The 15,095-nt window shown below is 30.4% G+C and overlaps 1 protein-coding gene across 2 annotated transcripts; it reads left to right on the top strand.

Annotated features, from left to right (window-relative positions):
• Nucleotides 1–355: 355 nt before the first annotated feature.
• LOC132950355 (tumor necrosis factor alpha-induced protein 8-like protein) lies at nt 356–6,093 on the top strand. 2 transcript variants are annotated; one of them, XM_061021773.1, is made up of 4 exons: nt 356–838; nt 3,085–3,147; nt 3,229–3,380; nt 4,917–6,093. In XM_061021773.1, exons 3-4 carry the CDS (start codon nt 3,231–3,233, stop codon nt 5,331–5,333), a joined length of 567 nt encoding a protein of 188 aa, XP_060877756.1. In that variant the 5' UTR covers nt 356–838; nt 3,085–3,147; nt 3,229–3,230; the 3' UTR covers nt 5,334–6,093. The 2 variants fall into 2 exon arrangements, with proteins under 2 accessions (XP_060877756.1, XP_060877755.1); XM_061021772.1 differs by having other exon boundaries at nt 358–838; nt 3,085–3,151.
• The last annotated feature ends 9,002 nt before the right edge of the window (nt 6,094–15,095 follow it).

Here is a 15,095-nt window from a genome sequence, read left to right as displayed (position 1 = left end):
GGTATCTACATAAATGAAGTTACGGCCAGCGTAAGTCGTTTAGTTTATTGAAATATAGACAAATATCGTAGACAGACCTTTCGACACATTATAATCTCGCTACGATATATAGATATTATTATTATTTGTTCTCAAATATTTTTTCATATATTATGTTTAAATGTATAACTTATGTACCGGCTACCTACCAATAATATGAGTTCATCATCATCATCATCATCATCATCATATTATTATTATATATTTATATTGTCGTCATCGTATGCGTGCAAAGGCGCAAGCAGCTGCAATATTCGATTTTTTTTCCCCATTATACACTGCAGCAGTCATTATTACAATAACCGTCGTCGTCATCGTCGTCCGCGGCGTATACGACTATCAAGGAGGCAGCTGTTTCGTTTCCGTCTCTCGTCCACCAAACGGTTTTAGTCTAGTTCCTGTGTCGGTACCAAACCGTCAACCGCCACTATATACGCGCACGAACCGTTCACACAGCGAATAAAATTATTTTTTTTTGCAAACATTTTACCGAGAAAGGTGCCCCAAATTTGAAATATTTTATTTTTATTTTTTGCGGCCCTTTTTTTTAATACTAATATAGTAAAATTAAAAAGGTGGTTTGCCATAATTTATCGCGAATTTAGGTACATACTACGTGCTATGATTGAATCGCATACGGCGTGTACATAGACGATATTATATTAGCTATTATATTATAGCTACGATATTATAAGGCTCCAAATAACAATCACGATTGGCGCCGAATTGGATATAGGTGCTATGTCCATAAACTGCAATAATACATTATTGAACATTTGAACGGCAAAACATTTTATTGGTAAGTACAATCGTTTTATGAAAACATAATAAAAATGTACTTATACTTATAGGTATAGGTACTTATATAGGTATAGGTATTATTATATATTGCTTATGATATTATAATTTATTATACATTGGTAAAAATAACATGCGCGCTTATTGTAAATAAATGATAAACTCTATCAAACATAATTTAGCATGTAATCTGCGATAATATTGTACCAACAGATTCGTATTTTTTTATGGTTGATTGGTTGAATTTTAATCGTTAGCATTTTAAATTACGGTATAAAATAAAAATTTTAAACAACAATTTATATGAGTAACGACTAAAATGAATATAACAAATATATATAAAATACATATGATACACATCCGATCTACGCCAAAAAAAAAAGTAGGTACAATATAATACAAAAATAATATAATTAAGAATATTGTTTTAGTGTGCTAGAATAATATTTTCATATACGAAGCACCGTTGATTTGCACGACACCTATTATATTATGATTTAAACTCAACGATATTATACAATCTCCGAAGTTCGAGAATGCCTATATTTTAATAAAACAAAGTTTACTTTTCCTATAAATCAATATATTATATAGGTATATTTTATTTAGTATAGGTACCAATAGGCAATAATTATTATATTATATTATTATATTTACCTACCTATTGGCTATTAGCTATTATATTTATTAAAATATTATTTTTAAATAAACCCAAAATAACGGGAATGCTGAGTGCTGATCTCAATTTTATATAACAAACTAATTTTGTACCCAAATTGTTTTATATTATAAAATATTGGTGTAAAAGGCGTGTACCTACCGATCATAAAAACGACATAATACAAAAAAAATATCACATACAAAACAATATTGTGACACACTACAGAGTCTTGGTGTAATAGTGTCTAAAAGACTATAATTATAAGCCATCAATAGAAAAACAAAGGAAAAAACTTGTTACTATTTTTAACGTAGTTATATTATACATATGTATGACTAGACTAATATTATACATATTAGTTATTACTGTACTGTGGAACGCAAATGTTAACAAATAAAATATGCATCAATTGCGAAGCATTGACCTGATTCTCCTGATCGTAAAAAGTATAAAATAACGATAATTATAATAAAACAGCAATAATTTACATTAAATAATTATAGGAGGCAAAAAACTGTAATTTAAAAACACGATTCTCATAATAATGCATATAGGTTATTATAGCGGTAGGTAGGTATACATTTTTAAACAAATATTATTGACTACTTAATAATATTATATAAGTTATTCGAATATTATTATTTATTAATTTCAATGACGCTAAATGAAGTAGACCTTGAAAGAATACCCGGTGATGTCAATTAAAAACAATATACAATTATGATACATGTATCTATAATGTATAATATGCATTCTTTGAAAACATATTATAATACTAATAATTAGTGAATAGCTTAATATATGAATTTAAGTAGTTTCCAACAAGTGCATTTTATCTCGTGATTGTCTCGAATAAAAGAAGAATATAATATAGGAACTTAGTTTTGAAATGATTTTGTATTATATTAAACACATTTATAAATTCTCGATAAACATACTATTATAATATGAACACAATATAAAAATATGAACATTATTATTTATTACACATCAGGTTCGAATTAATAAAGTAGGCAATGTACCTATATTATAGTCATTAGTCAATACAAATATAGGTAAATGATGTTCGGCATTTTGACATTTCGACATTAGCCTGCATAGGCTATAATATTATGGTAATTATCATAGGTTGGGGGTACTATGTACCTACATCGTACATTATAGTATTATACCATCAAACAAATTGTATTTACAAAATGCACATACATCAGTGTAATAAATATGTATTATTATTTATTTTATTGCGGTGTACACTTGTACATTAAACTCAAACTTGATAATTTTATATCGTATCAGATAAATGTTATTGTGGGTACCTAAATAGTAAATACATAATAATACATGTATATATAGTTAGGTACCCATGACCCATCCTCCCCTGATTAGGTTTATCTAAAATACCCAATTTAGTTATGCGTTTAACATACATAATATATGATGTAGTATTGTATAACAAATAGTATGAAGTAAATAATATTAAATGAGTAATATACGATAACATTTTAAAGAAAATAAATAATAATTGATTTATAATTATTATACATCAATCAATCAATGTGTGTAATGTATATTATAATTATTTCCAGATTCCAGGTCATCGCAATAAAGACATAACAGACATTTCATCGTTTAAACGTTTTTCGTCATAAGTGGGTGAGTTAAATAAATAATAATATTTTAATATAGTCACCATGCTAAACTAATTTACCAATTGTATGCACTCAATTCAGGAATGACGGAAGGATTTAAATCAAAAGAAATTATTTTACAAGCTCAAAAAAAATTTTTGGGCAAAGTAACCAATAAAAATGTTATAAAATTATTTATACACGAACGCAATGCAAATATTTTGGATAATTTGTATCGACTTGCGAAAATTTACGTGAGTTCATAAATTGTATAATATATCTTAAATACTAATATAATATTGTGATTGTTGAAACGTTAAACCAAAATAATATTTTGTTTTACAACAAACAAAAACAAAAAGTTGTTAAGTATAAAATAGTATGAATAAGTAGGTATACATAACGCAAAATAATTGATAATATTGTTAAAACTGTGTATTTTAATTAGGTTTTTAACATATTCATTTTTTCAATATTATCATCATTATATCCACAGTGTATATTATATGCAATTTAACTGTCTACTATATTTGAATGCATTAAAGAAATCCATTTATAATAGTTTATTTTTGCCCCCGAGTGGCTCATATTTCAATTTATAATATTATCATGTTATTTTTCACTATTGCCAATTCTATTTTAAATTGTTTACTTTTAAGTTTATCATATTATGAAATTAAAAACATAAATGGGTATGTAATAAATATTAAAATTTTTTTTATTCAGTTTATACACAGTTTCTTTTACAGCGTTACGTATGGTAAGATTCTACTTTATATAACATAGCAAAATATAAAAATTCAGATTTTGTTAGAATTTTGTACAATTTTTTTGGAACCATAATAGTTAGTACTTTCAAATTGAAATATTGAATGTGTGAATACTCAAAACTACCTTGGTATACCCACATGTTTCTGAAATGTAAAATGGTCACCGTTTGGGTCAATAAATTGATAAAAAAAAAAAATACGTAAATTAAATTACATAACGATAAGTATAGACTTTAGAAACAGTAAAACAAAAACACAAAAAAACATAACAATTTACTATGGTACATAAATATATGATAAAATGTAAAATAACTTTCAAATTTACTCGTTGCTGGAATAATTTCATCGTTGGTCACATTTATATTTTATATTAAACGAAACAAGATTCATTATTATTTCAATAAGTTCGACTAGAAACAGATCTTCACGTTCACTTTGTATTTAAATTAATTAGATAATATTCATTTCAAAAGTACTCAATATGACAATATCGTACCTATACTATTAAATAAAATATTAGGTAATCTGTAGGTACAAAGTATCGGAAACAATACAATATTATACAACACTCAATATAAACTAATTAAAAACCATTCATACGGATCAATATCCGTTTAGGTAGGTATTATTTACCTACAATTTCATTGTAAATTGCAGGTTTTAATTATAGTAGAATTTACAAAATATATTATATTCTATGTAATTTGAAAGATTAAGGTTTTTAATTTTTAATAATTTCTAAACTTCTTGACTTTTGTTTTCGTTGTTTTATTTTTTAACTAACCAAACCAGAAAACACTGTTTGTACATTTGCATTTATTTTCCTTCGATTAAACTATTAAAAACAACACTGTGGATGACTGATGAGTGATTAAAATAATATTTAAAAACTTAATTTAATATATTATAATCGCAAATATCGCATATTAGTCGATGTGGTCTACCAATCCGTACAGCCAATCCAATGTATGAAGAATTTTTTACAACTATATAATTCTACTTGTTGTTTATATTTTTCAGACGGGAAATAAGAAAGAATCCGAGAAGTTGACGAAAAATATAATCAAAATAATCGTTAAATTAAGTATTTTATATAGAAATGATCAATTCGACAGTAATGAATTGGAATTAGCAAATAATTTTAAAGATAAATTTAGAGAATTAACTATGATTGCAGTAAGTTTTTATGAAATAGAATTCAGTTATGACAAAAATTATTTAATAAATTATTTATTTAAGTGTAGAGAAATACTAAAAGAGCTAACCAAAAGACATCTCACAGATAAAACATTGTCCAGGGTAGACAAAATTTTTGATTTTTTTTCAAATTCTGTATTTTTAGATTCAATTTTTATTAACCCTGCAGTTTCCGAATTAACGGAAACCGTGCAAATCTTAATTAACGATTTAAAGGAATTACTGGATAAAGACTTATAGTATAATATAATATACCTACACCTACTATAATTTATAAACAATTTTTTATATTGATTCTGTATATATTTTATGTATTATAATATGCGATATAGGATACTGCTGGACACTTTATACTCCATTCTTGTATAACATTAATTAATCATACTATAGCCTATATAACTATCTAAATATTACATATTTTATTTATCTGATGTTATTATACTCAACATGTCATATCAGATAATCAATTTCAATGTTTCAATGTTTGTAGAGACTAAACATAATAATATAATAATATAGTAATATACGTACCGGCCAACCTATTCCTAATAATTAATAATTATAATATTATCTATTGATTTGAGCCTGACGCCCCAACAATATTGTTTAAGAAAAATGTTATAACTATTTTTGATAGCAACCACGGTTATAATCTATCAGGAACTAAATAGGTAAATATGCTATTGAAATATATTTAAAACACAATATGTGTTTAACACAAATATGGAAATTACAATACTATTTACGACTAGTATATAAATTAATTAAACTCATACTTTAAGTTACCTGCTTAATTTAATTATTATTCTCATTATTTATATATTTTTTTTCCATTTCAATTTCTAATATATTATTGTAAAATTATCATAATTCATAGCTATAAATTGTATACTGTGAATTATTCACTGTATTATATATTTATATGTATATTGTATATACATCTACTACATTGTTAATAAACGTATATAACAGTGTTTTCACACAATTAATTTTGTATTTATTTTCATCGACAATTATTTCTATTATTTGAATTTGAATAAAAATCACAAAAAAAAAGTAATTAGAATATTTATTCAAATGCGTATTTATTAAATAATATGTATTTTAACGTCTTCTTCCAATGAAAATAACTCAAACTATAAGTGCAAGGTCGCATTCAGTCGAAATAATTCGTTACCTTAAAAGTTGAATATACCTACTCTTTACTTATCAAATATAAATTATCATGGTTATATGTCACTTATGCAATACAAGATTTCTTTAATAATAAGCAGAGGCGTAGCCAAGGGGGCTAAGGGGGAAATAGCTATAGCCCTACTCCTATTGACCGTGTTTATTTTTGCCTTTATTTTGATATTTATGTTTAAAAAAATGATTTTATAAAATATGCAAGTGGAGGAAAGTTTAATGGAGAGTTTTTAGTGGAGTCTTAGTCTCTCCCCCTCTACAAAATCCTTAGCTTCACCAATGTCTATAAGTAATTAATAATTATTTATTCATATTATGCGGGTTGTAACAAAATTAATTTTGGAGCTTTACGGTAAAATCTATATAAATCCAAGAACCGTTTTTATTAGAAACTTTTTCGGGTGTTCCCAAAATGTTTATTCATTCGATGTGATCCCCTGCACGTGTTCCCGCACAAAATTCAGGTGCTTCGACGAAGATATAATAAGACACGCTATTTGGAGTTTTGAGGCTTGCGAGTTACGCAGCGACCATCCTCGACGCTTAAAGACTGCTGAACAGTTCTGTTTGGGGATTATCTTTAGTGACAATGCAAAATTGTACGTAAGCGGAAATGTCAATAGGGATAAATCTAATAACTCGATGGTTATAGAAAATTAGGTTAGTGGCTGCGTTTCAAACTGTCCCTCCCGATATGTTTGAAAGCGTGTGATATGAACTGGAATATCGGTTTGATATTATGACTTGTGGGGGGCACGTTGAACAACTGTAGAGTTTAGACGAGCACAATAATTAATAAAAATCGTTTTAAAAATAAATAAGCTATTTGAAACTATAAAATGTAATTATGTTTAAAAATAATGTTAGTCAATTTTTAAAAATAGTGTCACGTTTTATTTTTATTTTTGAAAAATTTGGTTTAAAATATTAAAAACAAAATTTAAATGCAAATAGTATATTTTCAGTTACAGACGGTTCTTTTCACAAATAATAATTATAATATCAATGTTAAGATATATACATATGCCGTATTTTTCACATGAATAACAAATACAAAAAAACCTATGCAAAATACGTATAATTTAAATACTTATAAGTTTATGACCTACTTCATAGTTCATCTCAAATATATTCAAAAAATTTTCAAATACCTACCTAAATAAAAATTATTAAAATAGGTACACATGCTGCTGGTATATTCGTACACTGCTACATTATAAGACTACGTGATTATGGTAAATATACATTTATGCAACATCATATATATATATACACCTAGGTTTAGCTTATATTAATTATTATAATATACTCGACACTCGTACATGTTATAGGTATTACATCCGTCTAGATGGTTGGCATCCATATACAATTAATATAATATTAGAGATATGTGATGTTATGAATTAATTAAAATAAAATAAAGACAAATTTATGTTGTCTAAATAGGACTATCATCAGCTACAGTATTTTATTTTGCTGCCATAGGTATAGAGTATAGATTCTATATAGTCTTTACCTATCGCAGCAAAATTAAAAACTGTAGCTGACGATATATGCTCCTATACATGTTGTATAGAATATATTATTAAAGGATCATATATTATATGGGTTATAAATAATTACAAAACCTCATTTATTAATACGAATGCGCATTAGCGGATTAGCCGATGCAACTTACAGCGTGTGTCAATGCACGAGCATATACAACGTGATTCTTTTAACAGTATGTACACTCGCGAGAAGTATTTAGAAAAAAATATTAATACGAAAATAGAAGAATACAAATAACACGTCGATTTTCATTTTTGACATGGGCAATATTATAGATTCTTATCGGAAAAATGGTTGTAAACAAGTTCATATACTTTTCCACACGACGAACGCTAACTGTTCAAATAATCACCAATCATCCGGCATTATAATGTAAATGATTTTACGAAGCGCGAGTGATTGTATAATATACATATAGCGTGTGTTGCTCTGAGTGTTGCACCGCACTCGTAGAAGCCGTAGAACCTAATAATAAATAATAATAATATACAAGTCACGCTACTGATTAAATGTGATATAATAATACTATAATATGACCGACGCACGTAATTATTGGTAATTATTGTTACATTCAAACTTCAAAGTATTCAGAATATGGTCACACCCAGGAAAAATATAATATGACAGTTTTCAGTTTTGAACTGTTGAATTTCATAACAATAATAATAATAATATGTTATTTTGATCGTTTTGATTACCTATGTAGCGGGACCGTCGACCGAGCTGATAGTAATATTACAATTTGCGATATTATATTATATTTATATTATTATTATTATTATTATTATTATTGACTAGGTATGTGATTTAGGTCCATGTGGTTTGCCACGAATCATAGCTCTATATTATGAGATTATTAATTGTGTATATTATTATATATATTTAACAACCGTGCTACTAAATAATTGTTATGCAGTATAGAGGTAGATATTATAGTTGTTATTTGTTATATGAGATCATTATTGACAAGTTCAAGTCAAAATTATAAATTAAAATCATTTTTTAACACATGCATAACTTGTATAACTATATTACATATAGTAAATACCTAGGTTCTTATCTGACTTTCCAACTAATTTTGTTATTTTTCTTGCATCTAATCGGTATTTTGAGTGAAACGGCTCATAAACGATATCGATTCTTGGAAACGCCTATAATCCTCAAAATAATAGTTTTTTGGCCTGTAACAAAAATTTCATCAGTTTTTTCTTTAGAAATTATGTAACAATCATTTATATGCAAAATTCATATATTTCTTTTAAGTGGCAACCATTATTAATGTTTACAAATATAGAATACGTTAATTTTAGATTCCGAGTGGAACGATGAATGTATTGATTTTACAATGATGTGTGTTTTTTTTATTTTTTTTGTGTCTGTCATCACCTTTTAGGACAGTTGAAGTGCTTGGATTTTAGAACAGTATCTTTTCTGATAGGAAAGTGAATCTAGTTGGTACTTTGGGGGGTCAAAAGTAAAAATTTCCGAGTAATTTTCAAAAGCGACGTGAAAAATAAAATAAAAATAAAGGAAAAACGGGAATTTTTACACAAAATCTGTTTTTGAGAAAATCGATTTTGGTTTTTGATGCAACTCTAAAACAAATGATCGTAGGTACATGAAATTTTGACTGAATGTATATAAGCATTTTCTATACACCATAACATTTTCCGAATATTTTGACTTATTTTGAGCTGTTTACGGACATTTTCAGTTTCCATTATTTTTGGTTTTTTTTTTCTATAAGTATTAATAAAATTTTATTTGTTGGTTAAAAAAGCTTGACAATTTAATTGAAGGCTCCTAGGTTATTATTTCAAAGGCAGATGAAAAAAATTAAAAATCCTTAGTCACAGTTTTTATTTATAAGCATTTAAAGTTCAAATTTTGACAAAATAAGGAAAAATCACGAAAATTAGCAAATTATTTTGAGTTGAGAATTCATAAAAATTTTTCTTTTTAAATCTAAGATTTGAAAATGTAATACAAAATTGTCCATAAGTTTGTCTACCTTTATCAAAAAAAAAAATGTCTACAAGAAAGTCAAATTAAATTGAGCGTATGAAATTCATATTTTTGCAACATTTGATATTCACAATTAGTGAGAGTTGTATAGTTTAAGCAACGGCTCCTACTATCACAGAAGAAGCACAAGCAGCACACGCATACACTCTCTACCCGACCCTCAAGACATGCTATTGATTGGAACATACGGCTCCAATTTTACAGGGGAGACATGTAGTAAACCGTATTACGTAAATACACGGCTTACTTTAATTATGTATAAATAGGTAACATTTCCATGATGCAGAGTAAATCCTTGTACTTTGAACTTTTTGACCTGTTGTCATTGATTCTATTATTGCAAATTCCATATTTATGGAAACAGCTAAATTAACTTACTTTTATTACGTAAAACACTTCTAAGCATGTACTTTTCTATTAGCCAATCCCGTGGCTCCTTAGAGATCACGCCACGGGCATACATTGATATAAATATAGCAACTAAGTAGTCACTAAGTTAGAATTATTTTACCTTAGCTTAACTGCACTTAGTTGTCGGGCACGAGCGTAACCTCTGTCTACAAATTTTACTTGTAAACTTATTGTTTAATATACAGTTGAAGCCGCTTATTAGAAACACTTTGGGACCAAAGTGAAATGTGTCAATTAACCGATTGTTTCTAATAAGCGATTTGTTAGATTTCTACTGTGAAAAAAAAAATGAAAAATACGCGGAAAATTTATTTATGTATGTATTTATTTAACTATGTATGTATGTATGTATATGTATATTACGATTTTCGTATTTAAAATATTTATCTTACTAATTACTATATTACATATTAAAAATATTTATCTTAGTAATTACTATATTACATATTTAAAATATTTATCTTACTATATTATTTAAAATATTTATCGATCGAAGTTTGTTTTTTTGCGTCAAGTAACTCCATAACCATATTTTCATATGAATAATGCTGCTCAAAACCTATTTCATCCGCACGGTGCTGAACAGCTCTCCTGAGGACACTTAAAGCTTCTACAATTTCCTTGTTTGATGGCGGTGCCAGGGGTGTCTCGCTGTTTTCTTCTTCATCGTCAGTATTGGCCCGTTCAATTGTTTGAGGATTCATTACCGCATTACAAATCTCTTCTTCTGTTTGAATCTCTGCCACATCGAGGTGTGAGTCCACATCAACCCAATCGCCATAAACTTCATCCGAGAGATCGACTCGTTTTTCAGGCAAACTATGTTCGTGTTCTTCGTCTGTTTTGTCATCTGTTTTGAATCCACCGTGAAGAAAACAATTTCGAATTGTCTCCACACTTACTTTATTCCATGCTTCTTTTGCTAGATGAATAGCATCAAGAATGGTTATTTTTTTTGCTATATCGTTAGCTTGCAAGGAACAAGATGCATCGTGTAGACCATTATCAATCACTGCGAGAACTTTTCCCCTTATTTCTGATCTGTAATAAACTTTGAAGGTGCGTATGATACCTTGGTCGCATGGTTGAATGATCGTAAACTAATTTTTGGAAGCACGTCGTATGATTTTAATAAATCGCACTTCTGTTTAGCACTTAAATCTTGGCGTTTAGACATTTTTAGATTTAGATTTTAGATTTTTAGAATACAAACGAAATAACGAAACACTTTACGTACACACGCCGAAGTTGAACTAACGATATGTACAGAAAAGTGCTCATCGTATAGGACGTAAGATAAAGTAACGACAGCAAAGACAAGATTAAATTATATTAGTTATCGCACGGATAACCGGTGTATATGTCAACTGACCTTCGCCTAATTGTTTCAAATAACCCCGATGTAATGTTTCAATAATCCGATTTATTTTAAATGTTATAATATACGGGCGATCCGCCCCGGTACATTTTGTTTCAATAACGCGATTGTATCAATAATCCGTGTTTCTAATAAGCGGCTTCTACTGTATATAATATAATAACTACATTACTAGTTTTATTCGTGTAAACCTTTTATTCATATTATTTCTACAACCAGGCCCAACAACTAGACGTCGGACTTCGTCATTAAATAAATTAAGTGTACAAGTGTAGTACGAGAGTACTACACAACATTTCACAAATTATAACCGAAATACCTCGTATAAAGAATTAAGATTATAGTATCATTATATGAAATTTGTAATTTTTTGTTAAATTATGTAGATAATAACGTAGATACCTTTTTTTTTCTTTTTTTTTTCCTGTTTTGAACCGACGACGCTGCGGGAACTGCTTTCGCAATGCTTCCACGGCACCGCCATCGTTTATTTGACAACAAATATTTATTATACATACAGGGGAGGTAAACGGGACAATACCCCGACTTACCCCCCCTAAAAACATGACATTTATAGCATTTTATAAAGTTTTAACGACTTCCACGCCTTCCCCGTCTTCTAGGGCCGACCGGAGTCCGCCGCCCTGGTGGTCTCGTCCGTCCTATCCAGACTTCCGGTGTGGTCTAGATCCCTCCCGTGATGTCATGGTGGGGGATGAAGAACGGTGGTCGGTGACACCTCCGACGTATCGCTGTTGCGAAATCGAATAGTGTCTACGAGCCGTTCTTCATCGTGCGCTGACGTCAGTCGTGCAGCTGCTCCTCCCGTTCGTCCGCTACTTTTGTGCTCATGATTGTTTCCACCATCACCATGAACTCACGTCTATTGGTCGTGGCCTGTTCTACGATCCTACACCGGGCTGTCGGTTCTTCGGGTAGTTCGTCGGGCCGAGGGCCGCACAGGATTTCCTGCACGTCCCCGGGATCTGGTGGGCGTCGGAGAATCCTGGACAGGACAGCTCGTTCGTCCTCCCACCTGGGGCACGCGAAGAGCGTGTGCTCCGCCGTGTCGTCGGGGTACATACAGTACGTGCAGTAACTGTCTTCGGCCCGGTTGAACCTCAGCAGGTAGCTGCGGAAACAGCCGTGCGCAGACAGAGCCTGGGTCAGCCGGAAGGTGATGCTCATCGTGGGATTCACCAGCCAACGTGTGATAAAACATTAAACACGTTCATTTCATTTGCACTCCGCACTACCAGCAGTTCGGACGTGCGTAAGCCTTCAATTATAATAAATCGATTGATTATAGAAATGATTCTCACGTTTCGATAGGAAATATGAATACCAAGTGCAATTTCTGTCGTGCATTCAAATGGCCTAAGGAACCACCAGGTCTCTGCTGTTCAGGAGGAAAAGTTTTATTGGCAGAAATTGCTGATCCACCGGAACCATTAAAAAGTCTTTTGAATCATTCTCATCGAGATTCTAAACATTTTCTTGATATGATTCGTGTTTACAATTCTGCTTTCCAAATTACGTCATTCGGTGCCAATGAAATCAGACATGGAGATTTTATGCCTTCATTTAAAGTTCAGGGTCAAGTCTATCATTTAGCTGGATCTCTTTTACCAAACAACCCTGACGAACCGAAATTTTTGCAAATATATTTCATGGGTGATTCGGTGAGTGAAGTACAACGGCGAATGTCGATAGCCCCAAATACTTACAGAGAATTATTATACGACTTGCAATATTTGTTACATTGTCACAATCCTTACGTGCGTAGCTTCAAGAGTGCTTTTGAAGCAATGCCATCAAATATAGAAAATTTTCAAGTCATTATCAGAGCTGACCGTGCGCCACAGACAGAACACAGAGGTCGTTATAATGCACCTCAAGTTGATGAGATATTAATTAATAATGCCGTATTAATTGTTGGACAAGAATTTACAAAAAGGGATATCGTTTTGCGAGCACGAGATAACACTCTAAAACGTGTAAGTGAAATACACCGGTCTTACGATGCACTGCGGTACCCTTTGATATTTAGTCATGGTGAAGACGGTTATTCAATTAACGTACCACAAGTTCATCCAGTAACAAGAGTTCCTCAAAAAAAAACTGTGTCAGCAATGGATTTTTACTCTTACAGGCTTCAAGTCAGAGAAAACTCCAATAATATTTTACTTCGTTGCGGGAAATTATTCAGTCAGTATATTGTCGATATGTACGCTAAAATTGAATCTGAGCGGCTTCAGTTTTTAAGAGCAAGTCAAACTAAATTACGAGCCGAAAATTACAATATTCTTCACGATGCAATTCAAGCTGACGCTGATCCTACAGAAATGGGAAAAAGAGTTATTTACCAGCTTCATTCACCGGTGGCCCTCGATATATGCAGCAACGTAAACAAGATGGTATGGGTTATGTAAGAAATTTTGGACGCCCTGATCTGTTTATCACAATGACTTGCAATCCACAATGGCCAGAAATTAAATCATCTTTATTTTTAAATCAACAAGCGACTAATCGACATGATATTATTTCACGAGTTTTTAATTTAAATATAAACAAACTGATTGATTTAATTACCAAAGATAAAACATTATTATACATTGAAGTCCCAACTTACTATACATTTAGCAACAATAAATTTAGTAGAAGGAAGCAAGGAGAACCAGTTGCTCGGTATCCTGGAATTAAAAAATCAACTGTTCTCGGCCGAGATGACCGAGTCTTTTGGAAGATGAAAAACATTGGGACGATACTTTAACAGAAGCAGCTCTTTTCCACTCTGCATCACATTTACGCGAACTTTTTGTAACCATGATAATCTTTTGTCATATATCAAATTTGAATGAATTATGGAATAAACACAAAGAAAATATGGCATCTGATATATTGCAACAACACAGGCATAATTTAAACAACCGGGAATTAGCAATCACGCCACAAATTTTGAATGAGGCATTCATATTGATTAAATATCAACTTCTAAAAATATCAGGAAAAATGATGTCAGACTTTGATATGGAATCTCCTACACGGATTGAAGAACGTGACAGACAATTTATTTAGGACAGGGATTATCTTTCAAAAACAACGTATGATGCCAACCAACTTTCAATTTTCGTTCAAGAAAATGAACAAAAATTAACCGACGAACAGCGACTTGAATACAACACTATAATCGACAACATGATGCAGAACAGTGGTAAAATGTTCTTTCTTGATGCACCTGGCGAGACTGGAAAAACGTTCTTGATCAATCTTTTGCTTGCTAAATTTAGAATGCAAGGAAAAATTGCATTAGCAGTAGCATCAACATTTGCAACTAGCGTCACTAGACAAGACGAATTAATAGCCAATGTTTACCCGCAAGTCGCCCAAATTTCGGATAAAACGGATGATTGGTTACGTGAACGAGCGATTTTAGCACCTAAAAACGA

This window comes from Metopolophium dirhodum, chromosome 8 (genome assembly GCF_019925205.1).
Source record: "Metopolophium dirhodum isolate CAU chromosome 8, ASM1992520v1, whole genome shotgun sequence".
In the NCBI taxonomy this organism is placed as follows: Eukaryota; Metazoa; Arthropoda; class Insecta; order Hemiptera; family Aphididae; genus Metopolophium; species Metopolophium dirhodum.
This window is presented reverse-complemented; position numbering and strand designations above follow the sequence as displayed.

Coding starts and splice junctions, on each gene's coding strand:
- LOC132950355 (XM_061021773.1), top strand. CDS start 3,231: ATGACGGAAGGATTTAAATCAAAAGAAATTATTTTACAAGCTCAAAAA. Junction 3,381..4,916: donor ATCGACTTGCGAAAATTTAC/GTGAGTTCATAA, acceptor TATATTTTTCAG/ACGGGAAATAAGAAAGAATC.